This window comes from Ruditapes philippinarum, unplaced genomic scaffold (genome assembly GCF_026571515.1).
Source record: "Ruditapes philippinarum isolate M1 unplaced genomic scaffold, ASM2657151v2 ctg930_1_1_1_1, whole genome shotgun sequence".
Classification (NCBI taxonomy): domain Eukaryota; kingdom Metazoa; phylum Mollusca; class Bivalvia; order Venerida; family Veneridae; genus Ruditapes; species Ruditapes philippinarum.
The window spans coordinates 72,703-87,542 of record NW_026853372.1 but is presented as its reverse complement, the minus strand read 5'-3'; the positions used below and the strand labels follow the sequence as shown (position 1 = coordinate 87,542).

Below are 14,840 nucleotides of genomic sequence, written 5' to 3'. Positions count from 1 at the left end.
AGCTTTAGGAGCGTTCCTGTGTAATTCCGTTCTATTATGTCCAAACCATGTATAATTCAATACATTTATTCCATCGTTCCCCTTTAAGTGCGTTTCGCAAATTGACACAATGTCAGCATTAACGGATTCAATTATACCCGACCTAAGCTCACTATTATCATTTGTCCAACAACACACATTAATGTGTGCCAATTTAACTATGCCATTGAGACGGGGTCCTTCCTATTTCTGTTTATCATCTTGTTGTACTCTGTGCATGATACGTCCATTTGCATTTACCCTTAACGTGTTGCCTTGTGGTAATTCCTTTAAAATAGCTCGCGCATTCATTTCAATCAGTCTTTCAATACGCGACTTGTAACTCTTAATGTAAACTTCTTTATATCTGTCTATATCTTTAAGTGCCATTTTATGCCTCAACACAAGTATTTTTTCGTCGACATTTTGAAAGCTTATTTTGACTAACGGTGGGCGGTTAACGTACCGAGTCGGAAGCCGCGATACACTAGTAATAAGAACATTCAAAGAAACATCATCGCCTAAAGCACTTATCAAGTCATGTGCTACCGCCATTAAATCTTCCCCCCTCAGTGTATTTTATACCACTTGCCGTTACTGTTAAATCTGGGTCATCGCTTGGATTAAACTGTCCATGTTTGTGTTGACCCGTGCTACACGTGACTTATTTTCATCTGTCTGGCGTGAACTTGTCGTCTGCTCTATTGTAGTAATCCGAGACTGCATAGCTTGAACAGTTTTCGCGACTTGTTCTAAACGATAACTCTCTCGGTTGATATCCATTGACAACTCGTCACGTAAGGCCCGTATTTTCGTATCGATGCTCTCCATCAGGTCAGATCGGAATTTTTCTAATTTCGATTCGAACATACGTTTCATGCTATCCTGACTTTTCTTAATATCCATAACTGTCTCTAGTAACAAGTCCAATTTAGTACTTTCACTCGTACCTGTTTTAAATAATTCCTTAGTATCCTCTTGTTTCGAAGACATTGTAGAAGTTGGGCTCTTTCTTACTATATCGCTAAAAGAAGCCATACTCTGCATCTCCTTGTTGTTAGCACTAGCTTTGCACTTTATATTATTTCTCTCCACTTCACAATGTTGAGAGTCAAATAGAATAGCATGTGTCTCATTCAATATTTCACTTACATTCAAATTGTCAGCTGTACCCTCTGAAGGGCCTCTTTTCTTTGTTGCTTTTTTGGGGTTCAATATCTCATCGGATTCGCTTCCACTACTCCCTTTATTCCTTTTTCTTGTCATAGTTTTAAAACATAGCACAATATGTATTCCTTATTCAAACTTGTGTGAACATAAAAAAGTTCTATATCAACTTTAAATCCGTTTTTCTGTAAAAAATATCGAGAGCTCAAAATAACGTGTCCGCTTGTACTGATCACGTGACTGTTATATGTACTTTGTTTGGTGGGAGTTAGAAGATTTGAAAGATAAGAAGGTGATATATGTTTTTTCATTTTATACAATAAGATTAATTTGTGTTTATTTCTTCTATTTTCTAATGATTCCCACCCAAGTTCACTGATGAGTTTGTTAATATTACACAGTTTGGTAGCGCCTGCGACTATTCTAGCTGCTTCATTTTGAACGGATTCTATTTCCTTATTTAGTTCGTCAGTTAAGTTATCCCAGACTACATCAGCATATTCAAGAAATGGGCGGACGAATGAATAATACATGCGTTCTAAACTTATTCGTGATAAAAGAAATTTAAAACTTCTGAGTAGTCCGATTCGTTTCCAGGCCTTATCAAGTAATAGATGAATATGAGTTTTCCAACGGGCATCATGAGATAAAGTAACACCAAGATGTTTATGTGATGTGACCTGAGATATTGGTATAGAGTTATTACTAAGTGTAGGATGAGACGATTTAGATAATTTCCTTGAAAAAGTAATTGTTTTTGTTTTTTCTGAATTAAAAGAAACAAGCCAAGTATTGGCCCAAGAATGTATCCGATCTAAGTCTGAGTTAAGACTGGTTGCTGCAGTAAGTGGGTTATCTACGACTATATACAAACTCGTGTCATCTGCAAAAAGTTTTATGTTAGAAGATATGTCATTTACGATATCATTGATGTAAACAAGAAACAAAAGGGGACCAAGAATTGAACCTTTAGGGACACCTGCGGAGATAGAAACCCATGCTGAGGATACATTTCTGTACTAGACTCTTTGTTAATTAATTAATGATATTAAATTTAAATAATGCCGGATATTGGTTAACGATAATCTAAAGCACTTATGCTTTGAAATGATGTCCGCTATATGATAGAAATTATATCTTTTTTGAGAAATGGCTTTAGAACTTTGTCTATGTACTAGTTTGCATTGACTTTTCTCCCTTTATTGATAAAGAATAGAGATGTCATGCCGTAGTTAATAACCCCGGCCAAAACCATAAACCCAAGAATAAGTGCATCTCGTTTTACAAACTTCAGTTTTGTCAGTTCTGTCTCATTAGTTCGAACGTAACAAGCACGACGTCGACCGTAACTACCGCCCATAAAAATCATAGGCTCATCTGTGGGACCAACGTTTTTTCCATTTCCACAGTTAAGACGGAGATATAGGCATCATGAGCGAGCACGTCGTTTCAAAATCTTGGCGTCACTAAGTCTATGAACACTTTTTCCTGAGCTTTGCTTTTCGAATGGATAAGATTTTTCTTTGTGTGGGAGGATTCGCAAACGTAATCATTATACGGATTTTATGTAGGAGCAGCAGCAGTAGCTGTTTGACGTTTGGTAAAAGAACCACTTTTACCTGTCTTGCATATGTTATTTCGAATAGCACCTTTACTATGTTGCATGTGATGCACAGAAACATTATGTCCCATCTGTTTTACTTGTTTCACAATGTTTCTGTAGGACATTTATTTGCTTCGAAAGTCCTAAGAAATAATCTCAGCTACATCATTTATTTTTCAATTCAAATGAGATCGGTATATGAATGATACATTTCTTTACATGAATAAATCTCTTTGTGCGATTTTTGTAAGCAATAAAATCTGATAACGTGGTGATTGACAATAATTAGAACACCTCTCGTACTAATAAACGGACAGAGATTTTGATAATAATCAGTAATAAATGGACTCCGTAGAAGCCTGACTAGGATTATTTTTCAGAGATTTAATTTCACCTTTTTGGTGAAAGTCAAATCATTTGCTTACTTCAGTTTTCCAGAATAACATATAAAATAGTGCATATTGACTACGAAATCATAGTTTGAACTCTTTTTACTCAAATCCGTCTCTAAATCATGTTATTAAACGTACTAAATATCGGTTTAAATAGTATATTTCTCTATATATTTTTCGTTTCAAGAGTGCAGTTTTATTTTATTATGTACGAATATAAACTTTTATATTTTTAGAAAGATGGACCTTGGTAGAGCACCTTTAAACTACATCATATGCGTTTAACGATATGTAATTACCCTTTATCGCTAATTAAACTTCAGTATAACAATGACTTCAGATTAAAATTCATTCTTGGTTTAAATATATTCTGTTCGTCACATTAGAACATAATTATATACAAACATGACATTTATAAACAATACAAAAAATGTATAAGACTGGAAGCAACCTAATGCTTAATATAAAATGATTGACAAATAAAATAAAAAGAAAATAATAATAAATTATAAAAATAATGAAAATTATATTTTATTTGGGTGAGTTCAGATAGAAAGAAAAATGAGATAGAAAAGAAATCAGAAATAAATCCTGAAAAAATGACCAGTATTTTAGTCCTTAATGATATAAATAACTGTTGGTGAGTCAAAGCGATTCGATTTTTCAATATGTTTGTTAACTGCAAGAAATATTTTCTCATTATCCGTGTCTGTAAGTGCCGTGTTACCAAAGAGTATAGTATTTAAAGAAACATGACACTATATGCGTATACAAGTTATAAACAGAGGTCTTATGTTTTGAAAAAGAGGAGAGTCATGAAAAAAAAAATGACGAGCTGTTTCCCCTTGTTCAAAAGACACAAAAAGGTGTGATATTCTTAGAAAAAAGGGTCTTCGGTCAATGAGCTACAGTTGTGTGCGAAAACTGGAGTTTTTCTTCACCATTTACACTCCTCCGCGACTTTTACCTATTCGAACTTTCCTTTAATGTCAATATCATAAAGGGATAATTAATATCAATGTGATATAAAAACTTTCAGAATATACAAATACACAATTCAACGTCATATAGTCACCGTATATTCAATACAGATGGCAGAACATTTGTATATATTTAAATACTAGCATTTCCAAATATACTAAAAAGTAAAAACACATTTCAATTCAAACGAGGTCTGGTTTTGTATTTGCAAAGATATTTCCCTATGGCTTAACTGTAAACCAGAAATGGCATAAATAATTAGCTAATTGCGTAGTTAATGACTTATTTATTTTTAGTCTATGAATGTCTGCTCGTCATAAGATTGATGTTATGATTGCAGTTTACAGGTATAAAGCAAGTTGAATATAATTTATATAATGAGGTAAAAATAACGATTTGGCACTTGCCAAACATCTTTTTTGATAAGATGTTTTTTCCTTAAAGTAGACTTCTTGTTAAACGATCGAGCTTATATTTTTTCTTCTAGGGAAATTTTCCAAATATTGTTTCCCGAAAGAACGTCAAAACTATTTCGAGCTTTGTACATGACGATAGTATTTTAATATAAGATAAAGGTAAACCGACAAAAACATGGCGGAGTATTGGTAGATCTTTTTGTCGTGTTTTTTCATCATATTGTATTTATTCTCCACTTTAATCAGCTGATGACAGGCAGTGTATGGAAAGAAATGAAAATACATGCGGTGAAAAATCAACATTATGCCCGTTTTGTGAACAGCTATCATCTAAGCGTTACATAAACATAATAATGAAATCTGAGTCATCACCGGCATCATGAGACATTCATACTTATTCAAACCCAAATTGAAAAAGCATATTTGTAATGTTGCGAGCCAATGTTTTTCGTCCAGATTCATGTGATCCATTCAACATTAAATAACCATGTTTAAGGTACCTGTGATCTCGTATTAGTGGCAATTAACGCTAACAAAAAAAAAGACTGAAACCATGCGTTTATAAGTATGTTTGTCCAATTGAAATTTATGTTTGTTCATAGTGTTGTTTTAAGGATGTTTTATGCTACAAAATTTGCAAGTTGTATGTTTATGCAGTTAACATTTTTTATGACCCCACGGTAAGGTCAGCAGCTTCATTAAATATGTATTAAATAATCTCTTTTAATTTCGATATATTAAGGTTACTGAATGAGCATAAGTTCAATAAATTCAGTGATGAATCTATAAAATATAATATTTTACTTATCACATACCCAAAATAAAGACTGTTAAAGGAGTAAACGATCATTTTTCTAGGACGAGCCTATAGTGTAACGATAACATTAAGCTCGTCTTTACACCATGTTTATAGAAGTGACGTCTCGTCGAGAGTTGCAAAAGCAGCACGGGTAAATATTTTTATAATAATATAAATTCTAAAGTTACATTAGCTTAATACAACGTTTTGTTCAGATATCAAGATACATTACCTCATTGCACTCAGGTCCAAGGAAATTCAACATAACTGATTACATTTTCATATCATTAACAAATTTTGACTATACATTTTAATTAACATATGCCTTTACTTGAGTCTTACATTATCTTCACGATCCCGTATTTTATGTGTTGAGTATAGATTAACATGTTGACACGAAATCCATATCCCCAGTTGCAAGTTTTAAATGAGACAAGAAACAAAATGCATTTTGTTTTGACAATAACACTAATTAAGTGGTACGACAAAGACTGGCTCTGCCATTTTAATGGTCTGCATATCTCAAGACAATGATATGTAACAAAATAAAAATCAAACATTAGAATCATTTTCGTTTTTTATGATATCAATTTTGGACGGATTACTTTCAGTTGCAAAGCGAATAAAGTCAGAAATTATCTCGTCAACGGGAATCTGCCCATTTTTAGGTTTAAAGGTGAGGAAAAACTTCGCCTCTTTTCGTGCATTTTTATTCCCTTCAGCAAACATATCCATAATAAATTCTTGTTTTGAAATGTTTTTGTCCCCATTAAGGTCCATTGCTTTGCACCATTCCGAAATATACTCACGTACCATCTCAATGAAGGTATTTTTGTCAGATTCATACTTCTGCTTCATCATGTCAACAAAGTCTTCTTTTGCGATTTCTTTTTTGTTGTTTAAGAGGATTGTCCTGTACACCTTATCTATTCGTTTTGTAAGAGACTTCAGCTGTTGATCAACAAGATAATCTTTGTAATATTTCCTGTCAGAAAAAAAATTAAGTGGCTTAACTTGAGAAAAATGAATTGACGACAAAAAACATTCATTATCTCCCTTGATAATAAAATTCTTAATGAACGTAAATATGCTGCACAATATTCATTTAGTTCTTAAAGGTATTCTTATATGTTAAAAAGATTGCTTATGATTGAGCATTCTATCTTCAAAAAGCACCTTTTAAGACCTCAATATAAACGTATATGCATAATCATGTTTTAACTTACTCAAACTGCTTTGCGTCATCCATAGTTAGCTTTGCGTCCCTATTTATGTCGTTTACGTAAAACATTTGTTCCCATTTCTCAATAAGGTAACCGTTCGCCTGAAGGTGAAAAGGAAATCTGTTTTTTGAAATGTGCCTGATATTTAGACTCAAGACAGAAATATCTGTGATTGTAAATAAAAATGTTAAAATCACAAGTGTTTTATTGATAAGAATTCGACATATAATGTAAAGTGACTAATAAAATTAAAAATATTCGAGCTCAGAAAAAAACAACATCGGGGTAAGAATATTCAATACATAACATTTTAAGTAGTTTATCTTCAGTCTTCAATATCTTAATGTCGTGAATTGTTAACGATGGCATAGTACTAGTTTCCTGCTCTACAAACAGTTAATAATAAAATTATATACAAAGAGATTTACTTTAGTTGGTAGATATCCTAAACAAAATTTACCGTAATAAAATCTCAATGTATTTTGTATTAGTTTTCAGCCCCGTGTTGACCACAAAATGTCAAGTGGAATAGACACCATGGATGTTAACGAGGTTGTATATAATGTAAGTATCACAAAGGTGCAATGATACACAAAGTTTAAATGCATGTTACTAGCTTATATTTTCAAACTTCATGCAGACTGATTCTGAGTTTCAATCATTCAAACAATAATAACCGAAAAACCGTCTCCTTTGCTGAAATAGCAGATACTTTATTAGTGGTAGGCAAGATAAAAAATACCGTTTGATTCAAAAGAAAGATAAAATGTTTTCACCTTGTCTTGTTCTTCTTCACCACATACAGAAACCAAAACATCTACAAGAACAAAAGAAACACAAAAGTAAAAGAACAATTAAAATATAACCAATGTTCTACATGTGTTTAATGTCCTTAGCAGACTACTGAAGTTTTGAGTAACTAAATAACGAATGGTTATGTCATTTTTACAGTGAGTGAGATTAGGGAATGGCGTCTTTTTGTTTTCTTTCTTTCTTTATCGCAGAAAATTGTGAGGAATTGAGAAATGTTGGGTATATATACTTACATGCAAAAGAACATTATATTAGAGACGTTATCGGAAGAGGTGCGTTCCTAAAGAAGAAGAAAGAATTTAACTAGAACGAAACGTTCAAAAAATAAAATTGGTTTGTTTGTTTATTTTGATTTTTACGGCACGTCAACACATAACTGGCCATATCGTGCCGAATGCTATAATAGGCTTAAAATGTTATGTTCAACTTTGTAAATAACAATGAAAATGAGCCAATTAGATCCTAGAATACATGTTTTTCTCTTTCAAATAATCAAGAAATCATATCTGAGACAAATGAATTGGAAGGTTATCATTTATTTTATTTATCTGCGCAAGTTTGATTGTCTTTTTTGACTTTGTAAAACATTTGCAATACCCCCTAAAACGTCTTAAAGTTTTGGCATAAGTAAGTCAGATTATAAAATAATTGCATTTTATATGAAAATTTATTGATATATACTCAAAGACGTTGAAAACGGACGCCTGTAAATAAAGTGGTTAATATGCGATAATAACTTTAAAAAATGATTCCATGAAATCTATATCTTTTATATACCTTATAAAACATAAACTTAACAATAAACATATCAAAACATGTTAAAAACTAAGTTTACACAAGTCCGATTGATAACATGAGGTGTGAATCAATCCATAAAATATAAATGACACTTCGGATGGCAACCATTATTGGCGACAAAAGACCTTACATTGAAATAATGGATTATAGAATTTTTGGTGTTCTGAAATGATCCTTGCGGTTTCCTGCGGCTACCTGAAACGGGTTGGCTATTTGTTGTAGTCCTTGTTGAGACACAAAATTGTCACTTTCCGTTGGTTGCCGCTGTCAGACATGAGATAGTGCTGAGTCGAGGTACTTTTAAAGTTAAAAAAGTGTTAACAATGCCTGCCTTTATTATTCCTTAAGCTATCCAGCTTCGATATCTTGGTAGCTTGATCATCTTTGAAACATGTATTCTTAACAAGATTGGGAAATTCATCAAATTCAGTTCTTTTTTATAAATGAAGATTGGTTTGCATGAATTTTCATAAGATAATATTGGCTAATGTTGAACAATGTATTCCATTTCATATATAACATTATATTGCATTGAGGAGCAAACATAAAATACTCATTTGTTGAACTCAATTATAAATTAAGATGAAATTTCAGACGATAGAAATGCATCGTACAAAAAACAATGTTATATTAATAAAAGCACATCTTTTCAGGAACCATGATGTTTCGTTCTGTAAAGGGTAGCAATCTAAGTAGTCAAAAGTGTTACTTTCGATTTGAGAGCACTGTTTTTAGCATGCGATTATTTTATAATTAACAATACGTATGAAGTATACATGTATTTATATTAGAAGTGTCTTTGTTTTGTTAACATTCTTAGACAAATAGTGAGTTTGCAAAGTCGTTAAGTATATATAGAGCAATTATATCTGAAGATAAGAACAAGGAAAATATCGCTATATACAACTTAAGGGCAAAACATAATTTGGATGAAAAAAGAATGCATCATACTTTTCACAAACCTAGACTATTCAACACAAAAGATACAAAAACTTACCATTTAAACACAAAGCAACCATGAAATACATCTTTATTCGCTGTGAGTCCATGTTTGTCGTAATTGAGTGTATATCTATTCAGTTAACTATCTGTATAATAGAATATTAGCTTGTCATACAAACATATCAGTACAATCTTCTTTCCTTTTGACTAATCTTTAAACAAATGAACTTGTAATGGTAAAGCACTTGGCGATTGTATGAACATTAATAAAATGAATATCACAAAAAGTATTTCAAAAAATAGATAAAAACAGAATCCCTAAAGAAAGCCCAACACGGCAAAATTGAAAATGTTGCAGGCTCGGTTAGATTGAGCCTGTTCATGGACGGTACTGGAAAGTGCAAATTACCGTTCACGCCCCCTAGCACCGGCTTAAGCAGAATTCAACATTTAAATATGAAATAGTAAAATTTTGAATTTAGAAACATCCGCAGATGTGTTCATACGGCGGTTATCATGGAACCTTCAATGTGACACTTCCGTACCATTCCATGAAAAGCGGCGTATGGTCCCCAAGTAATAAAAAGCGTGTGTCCTAAACGAGAAAACAATGGGCGGAACTAAATAAAATGGAATTTTGAAAGGGGATCAGAGGTTATGAAGCCTGCGTATCACAGATAAGACGTCAAAAGACAAATTTAAAAAGCAGGCAACATATCCTAAGGGTGATTCAACATTATTCAAGTAGGAATATTGGAACCACCCAACTAGAAAATGCCGAAAAGTTGAAACTAAAAATACCACAAGCACAACAATAATGTCGTGCTGGACGATCTTCAAGGATCGAAAATATAACATCATTGATTAAATGTACGGGGAGACTTTTTACAGCCGCAACACGGCACAAATAACACGGATGTGATCATAAAATAGATAAATACAGAATCCCTATAGAAAGCCCAACACGGCAAAATTGAAAATGTTGCAGGCTCGGTTAGATTGACGGTACTGGAAAGTGCAAATTACCGTCCACGCCCCCTAGCACCGGCTTAAGCAGAATTCAACATTTAAACATGAAATAGACAGATCAAAACACAATTTCGAATAAAGATCGATGATTACGATAAAGTATAAGTCAGATGAAATACATCTGTGCCCACTTTGCTCCCCTTGATCCGTACCTGAAATGTAAATTAATAATTGAACTATCGATTGATGTTACGTAATTCTAGTATTTTAAATTATTTTTTTTTTCAAAATAAAAGATATGTTTACCAATTTCACGTTTCCATATTGAAATATCAGAACAACAAGATGTACCGTCTATAATCTTATTCTCATTTACCTTGTTCAATGCTGCAATATCCTTGCGTATCTAATGTTGCAACGGATTTATTAAGAAGAAAAAACAGCTGTCTTCATATATCTGTATGTTGATGTTGATTTTTGAATTGAACTCATTTCTTAGCTAATTTACTAAGCCAGCCGTTGCATCAACATATTTGTTAGTCCATGATATAAAACAGATGTTTCTAAATCAATATATTATTTTACCTATGCCATAAAGCAACACTGTATTCAATAAAATTGCAAATAGAAATGAACATGAATTATATGCCTTTTGTCGCCATATTTGATTATCATTTACAAACGTGTGATTATTATCCATATTCAAGATCACAGTATGCTGCATACAATGTTTGGGATATATTTCCAATTTGGATATATTTCCCATCATATTTTATGATATCTATAATAAGCATACGTTTTGCACACCTGGTAAAAATACTTATGTAAAATATGAAGGGAGCATGTAAAACTTTAAACGGTGTTATGTAAATGTCTATTGTTTCGACTGAAACATATTAATGACTAAAATATTCTATTATTTAAGTAAACAATATATAAGAAACTACAAGTAATTTACCATCATCCCTTTAATTGCACTTATCTTTGAAAATTCAAACGACAAATGGTTGAACAAAGAATATTTTATAAGGTTAAATACAAATACTGAGTTAATCAATATCATTGCGATTTCACTTGAACTAAGGAAAGTATGTTATATAAAACAAGCACCTATCATTTGAATACTCTTATTAAAATATTTACATGATATCTAAGATATCATCGTAAATTATTTTGATACATTGACATAATGTTTATATTTTATCTTAAAAACAATTTGTTTAACTTATGTATGTGCCTGTTACAATAAAAAGTGATAATGCAAATAGCACAATCAATACATGTTGAGAAATGAAGGACAGTCATAACTAACTGACAAACAGGAAATATGCATAGTAAGCTTTGATATCTAGCAAATAAATATTGCATATTAACTAGCTTGACATCGACATCAAACGAAATTAAAGATATCAATAATTCAGGGATCAAATAATGACACTTTATCTGCTTGAATTTATTTTGCATTGCTGTCTGAATTGGTTTATTATTCTGTTTGAATTAATTTTGCATTGCTGTTTGCATGGGTTTATTATTATGTTTGAATTTAGTTTGCATTGCTGTCTGAATGGGTTTATTATTTTGTTTGGGTTTATTTTGCATTGCCTTTTGCACGGGTTTATTATTCAAACAGGTGTATCTATCCAAATTTGTTGTAGTATTTTCTTTAACTTAAAGACTCATTTTGCATTGTTTGTCTTTTTGCCATATTACAGCCGTGTATCCAACTTACAGGATTTCGCGGATAAGTAACCAACTGTTTCCATTTTATTCACAAGTGACGGACTTAGACTTAATGACGAGATTAATTGTCACAGACAAATTTCGCCTCGCCCCCAAGTATTTCCAATCAGATCTATATTGAGCTAAGCGTATACGAAAGCGTAAATGAAACCAAAATTAGATCATGAATCATAATCATGAATTCCACACCTATATACTTCCATCCATTCTCTATTATAGTGTCTATAACTTTAAATGGCAAAGAAATGGAATCATTAGCACATTTATAATCATGTTGATCGATCTTTGTTTGGTAAGATTTTGTTATTGAATGACCACGCAAAAACCCACATTAGGTAACTTCTTCTGATTTCTCGTGGCTGATCATGGTCATCTGCCCACACGTTATTCTGTCCTGTACCACGTCATGACAATTATGACACTATTAGCGGTAAACTAAATATATATTTTCGTAACGTTGACCATATCTCTTAACCATATTATGTCTCTTTTGCTTTTAAGGCATTTGTATATCTATAGTCATAGTGATTTAATATTTATATTATAGTCAAAATACTTTGTTTCAATGTTGCCTCTATGCTGACGAATAATTTCACATTCAATAATAGATTTTCACGTGATTTCAACAACATCACATATTATGTTGTGAGAAAAACATATAGTCGTTTCTGAAGCCTTTCATCAAAATGCAAAGGTCATACAAAGATAAGTGAAAGTATATTTATTAGAAAAAGATTAGATTATCAACCCGTTAATGAATTATTGTGAAGTATTGTAGAAAATGAATCTTTTTAAAATCGTATTCTTGAATATGCAAATATTTCGTGATTTTTCGTGAAAACAACAAAAGGGCACACATGTAAAATACAATGCTCTTGAGCATATTTCAGGAGCATATTGCACATCGGATTGTATAGATCTCACTTATTATATTGTTGCGATATTATCCTATCACATCAACAAAGTAATATAGATTATTTTTACATTGTTTATATACTATATAAAGGATATTTGTTTAGTTCAGTGTAAGATCGGAATATATTTCACCGAGTGAGCACCAAAAGGTATATTTCACGAGTGGCGGAGCCACGAGTGAAATATGAACTTTTGGTGTTCACAAGGTGAAATATATTTCAATCTTACACTAAACTTAACAAATTTTCTTTTTATTACATGCAAAGAAACGTTTTAAAAAGACATTTAACCTAATACTGAATGAAAAGCGCGCCAAATAATAATACAACGTGACGTCATTTACGACGACACGTTATTAAGTTGGTACCCAGTACTGTGCACGCTGGTATTTCACTGCAACAACGTAAGGGACTTTAATTCAAAACAGTGAAATTATCAAAGTGGTAATTTCACTGTTTCAAACAGTGAAATTACCACTTTTTTATCACTGATATATTTCTATAAACCACCGAAAAGCATGTAATAAACTCACGTATTACAACGGCTCCGTGTGGATGATCATGTATTGCATGGTGAATGCTGTACTTGCTTCGTTTGCTCTGTGTGCTTTGTGTGCCAATGGTTAGTTATTCAAAAAGTATTTTATGATTTTTTATGTTGTACTAAAAGACTAAAATAGTTATATTTTATTAGATAATTTTAAAGTGTATAGTTTATTCTCCTGGACGAGTACACAGGGGATAAAACATAGAATTGACGAAGAAAAAGCCGGATCTTATACATGTTTTGCAGCTGTTTATGAGTCCAATAGTAAACAATACTGTACTTAACAATGTATAAAATAACCTCTTTATTTTACATCACTCATTTTTCAACATTTTCAACATTGACAGAATTTTGTTATTTTTAGTTGATATGATTTTTTTATAGACTCTGATTGACTTTTTTATTTCTTATTTGAAGCTGCTGATGTTGCGTTTTTGCAGGTTCAGAGCAAAGCAATGTAAATAAAGATTACTCTCTATATGTATATTATTAATTCTTTATGTTCGTACATTCTATAAATTTCAAGCTTTAGTCGACAAAATCTTACCTAGCCTCAAATCAATCGTGTCAACTGTCGGCCTTATGAAAGACGAACGCCTAAGAAAAATGTTCAAGTGGCACATATTAGATAGGCAAAAAAAATGTTATTCATCGATTTTTAACTTGTACATGAATTATATAAATATTATAGTCTAAAACTGTTTTTATTGTTTTTAGGCTAATAAGTACCTCATTGGGAATTTGGGTGAGTGGTTTACATTCATTGATGTCAATCACGATGGAGTTCTTACAATGGATGACCCTAAACTATTTGAGTAAGATTGGAAATTTTTTTTATCCCCTCGTCGCATAAGCCTTCTTACTTAACTAAAAATGATAGCGAAAAATGAAGGCGATGTATAGCTTAAGTTGGATCTTAATTAGCTGTATAGCCTTTCAAGTCTGCTGGTGCCACATATAAACATACATCAGACGGAAAATCAAATTAAAAATTGATTTAAACTTGAAATCGTCGTAGAATATGACTTCGGAAAATATGTAAGCATATTGAGCATACATAGAGGGACGCCACTGATCCCGTTTTCGAGTAATATGCCTTTGAATGCCATTTTTGTTACTTAAGGTCATCACATGGGCAGATAACTTCTACAAAAGTATTGCAAACCGTGTTTTAACAAATTGATAAAATAGTTTATGTTTCGTTTTTGGTCACAATACAAATTTCCATTAAATGTGTTTCTTTCATTATGATGAAGCTCGTAAACGGATATTTTTTTAATTAGGTGATTGTTTTAGAAGAGTCACATAGATTTTAGAAAACTATGAAAAAACTGATTATAATCAAGTTTTGTAATCTTACTGGATTACTGGAATTGAATTCGGCTTTATGAACTGGCGGTATGCCAATGCTAACGTTATTGTGAATTATTTTTCTTTATAATAAGCAAAGCATTTTAACTTAAATGGAGATAAATCAAAAACAAGGTCGGTAACCCAGTTTTATTTCGCTTAAACTAT

General features: G+C 32.0%; 1 protein-coding gene across 1 annotated transcript; it reads right to left on the bottom strand.

The window, feature by feature from the left end:
- Nucleotides 1-5,810: 5,810 nt before the first annotated feature.
- Nucleotides 5,811-9,262, bottom strand: LOC132736659 (sarcoplasmic calcium-binding protein-like). Its single transcript, XM_060723846.1, has 4 exons — nucleotides 9,208-9,262; nucleotides 7,376-7,416; nucleotides 6,603-6,700; nucleotides 5,811-6,361 (listed from the first exon to the last, which is right to left on the bottom strand). Exons 1-4 carry the CDS (start codon nucleotides 9,257-9,259, stop codon nucleotides 5,929-5,931), a joined length of 624 nt encoding a protein of 207 aa, XP_060579829.1. The 5' UTR covers nucleotides 9,260-9,262; the 3' UTR covers nucleotides 5,811-5,928.
- Nucleotides 9,263-14,840: the final 5,578 nt, after the last annotated feature.

Excerpts from the sequence above, each read along its gene's own strand:
- LOC132736659 (XM_060723846.1), bottom strand. The coding sequence starts at position 9,259 with ATGGACTCACAGCGAATAAAGATGTATTTCATGGTTGCTTTGTGTTTA. Across the intron at positions 7,417-9,207 it reads GGTTGCTTTGTGTTTAAATG|ATGTTTTGGTTTCTGTATGT; the intron begins GTAAGTTTTTGT and ends TTGTTCTTGTAG. Across the intron at positions 6,701-7,375 it reads GTGAAGAAGAACAAGACAAG|GCGAACGGTTACCTTATTGA; the intron begins GTGAAAACATTT and ends TTTCACCTTCAG.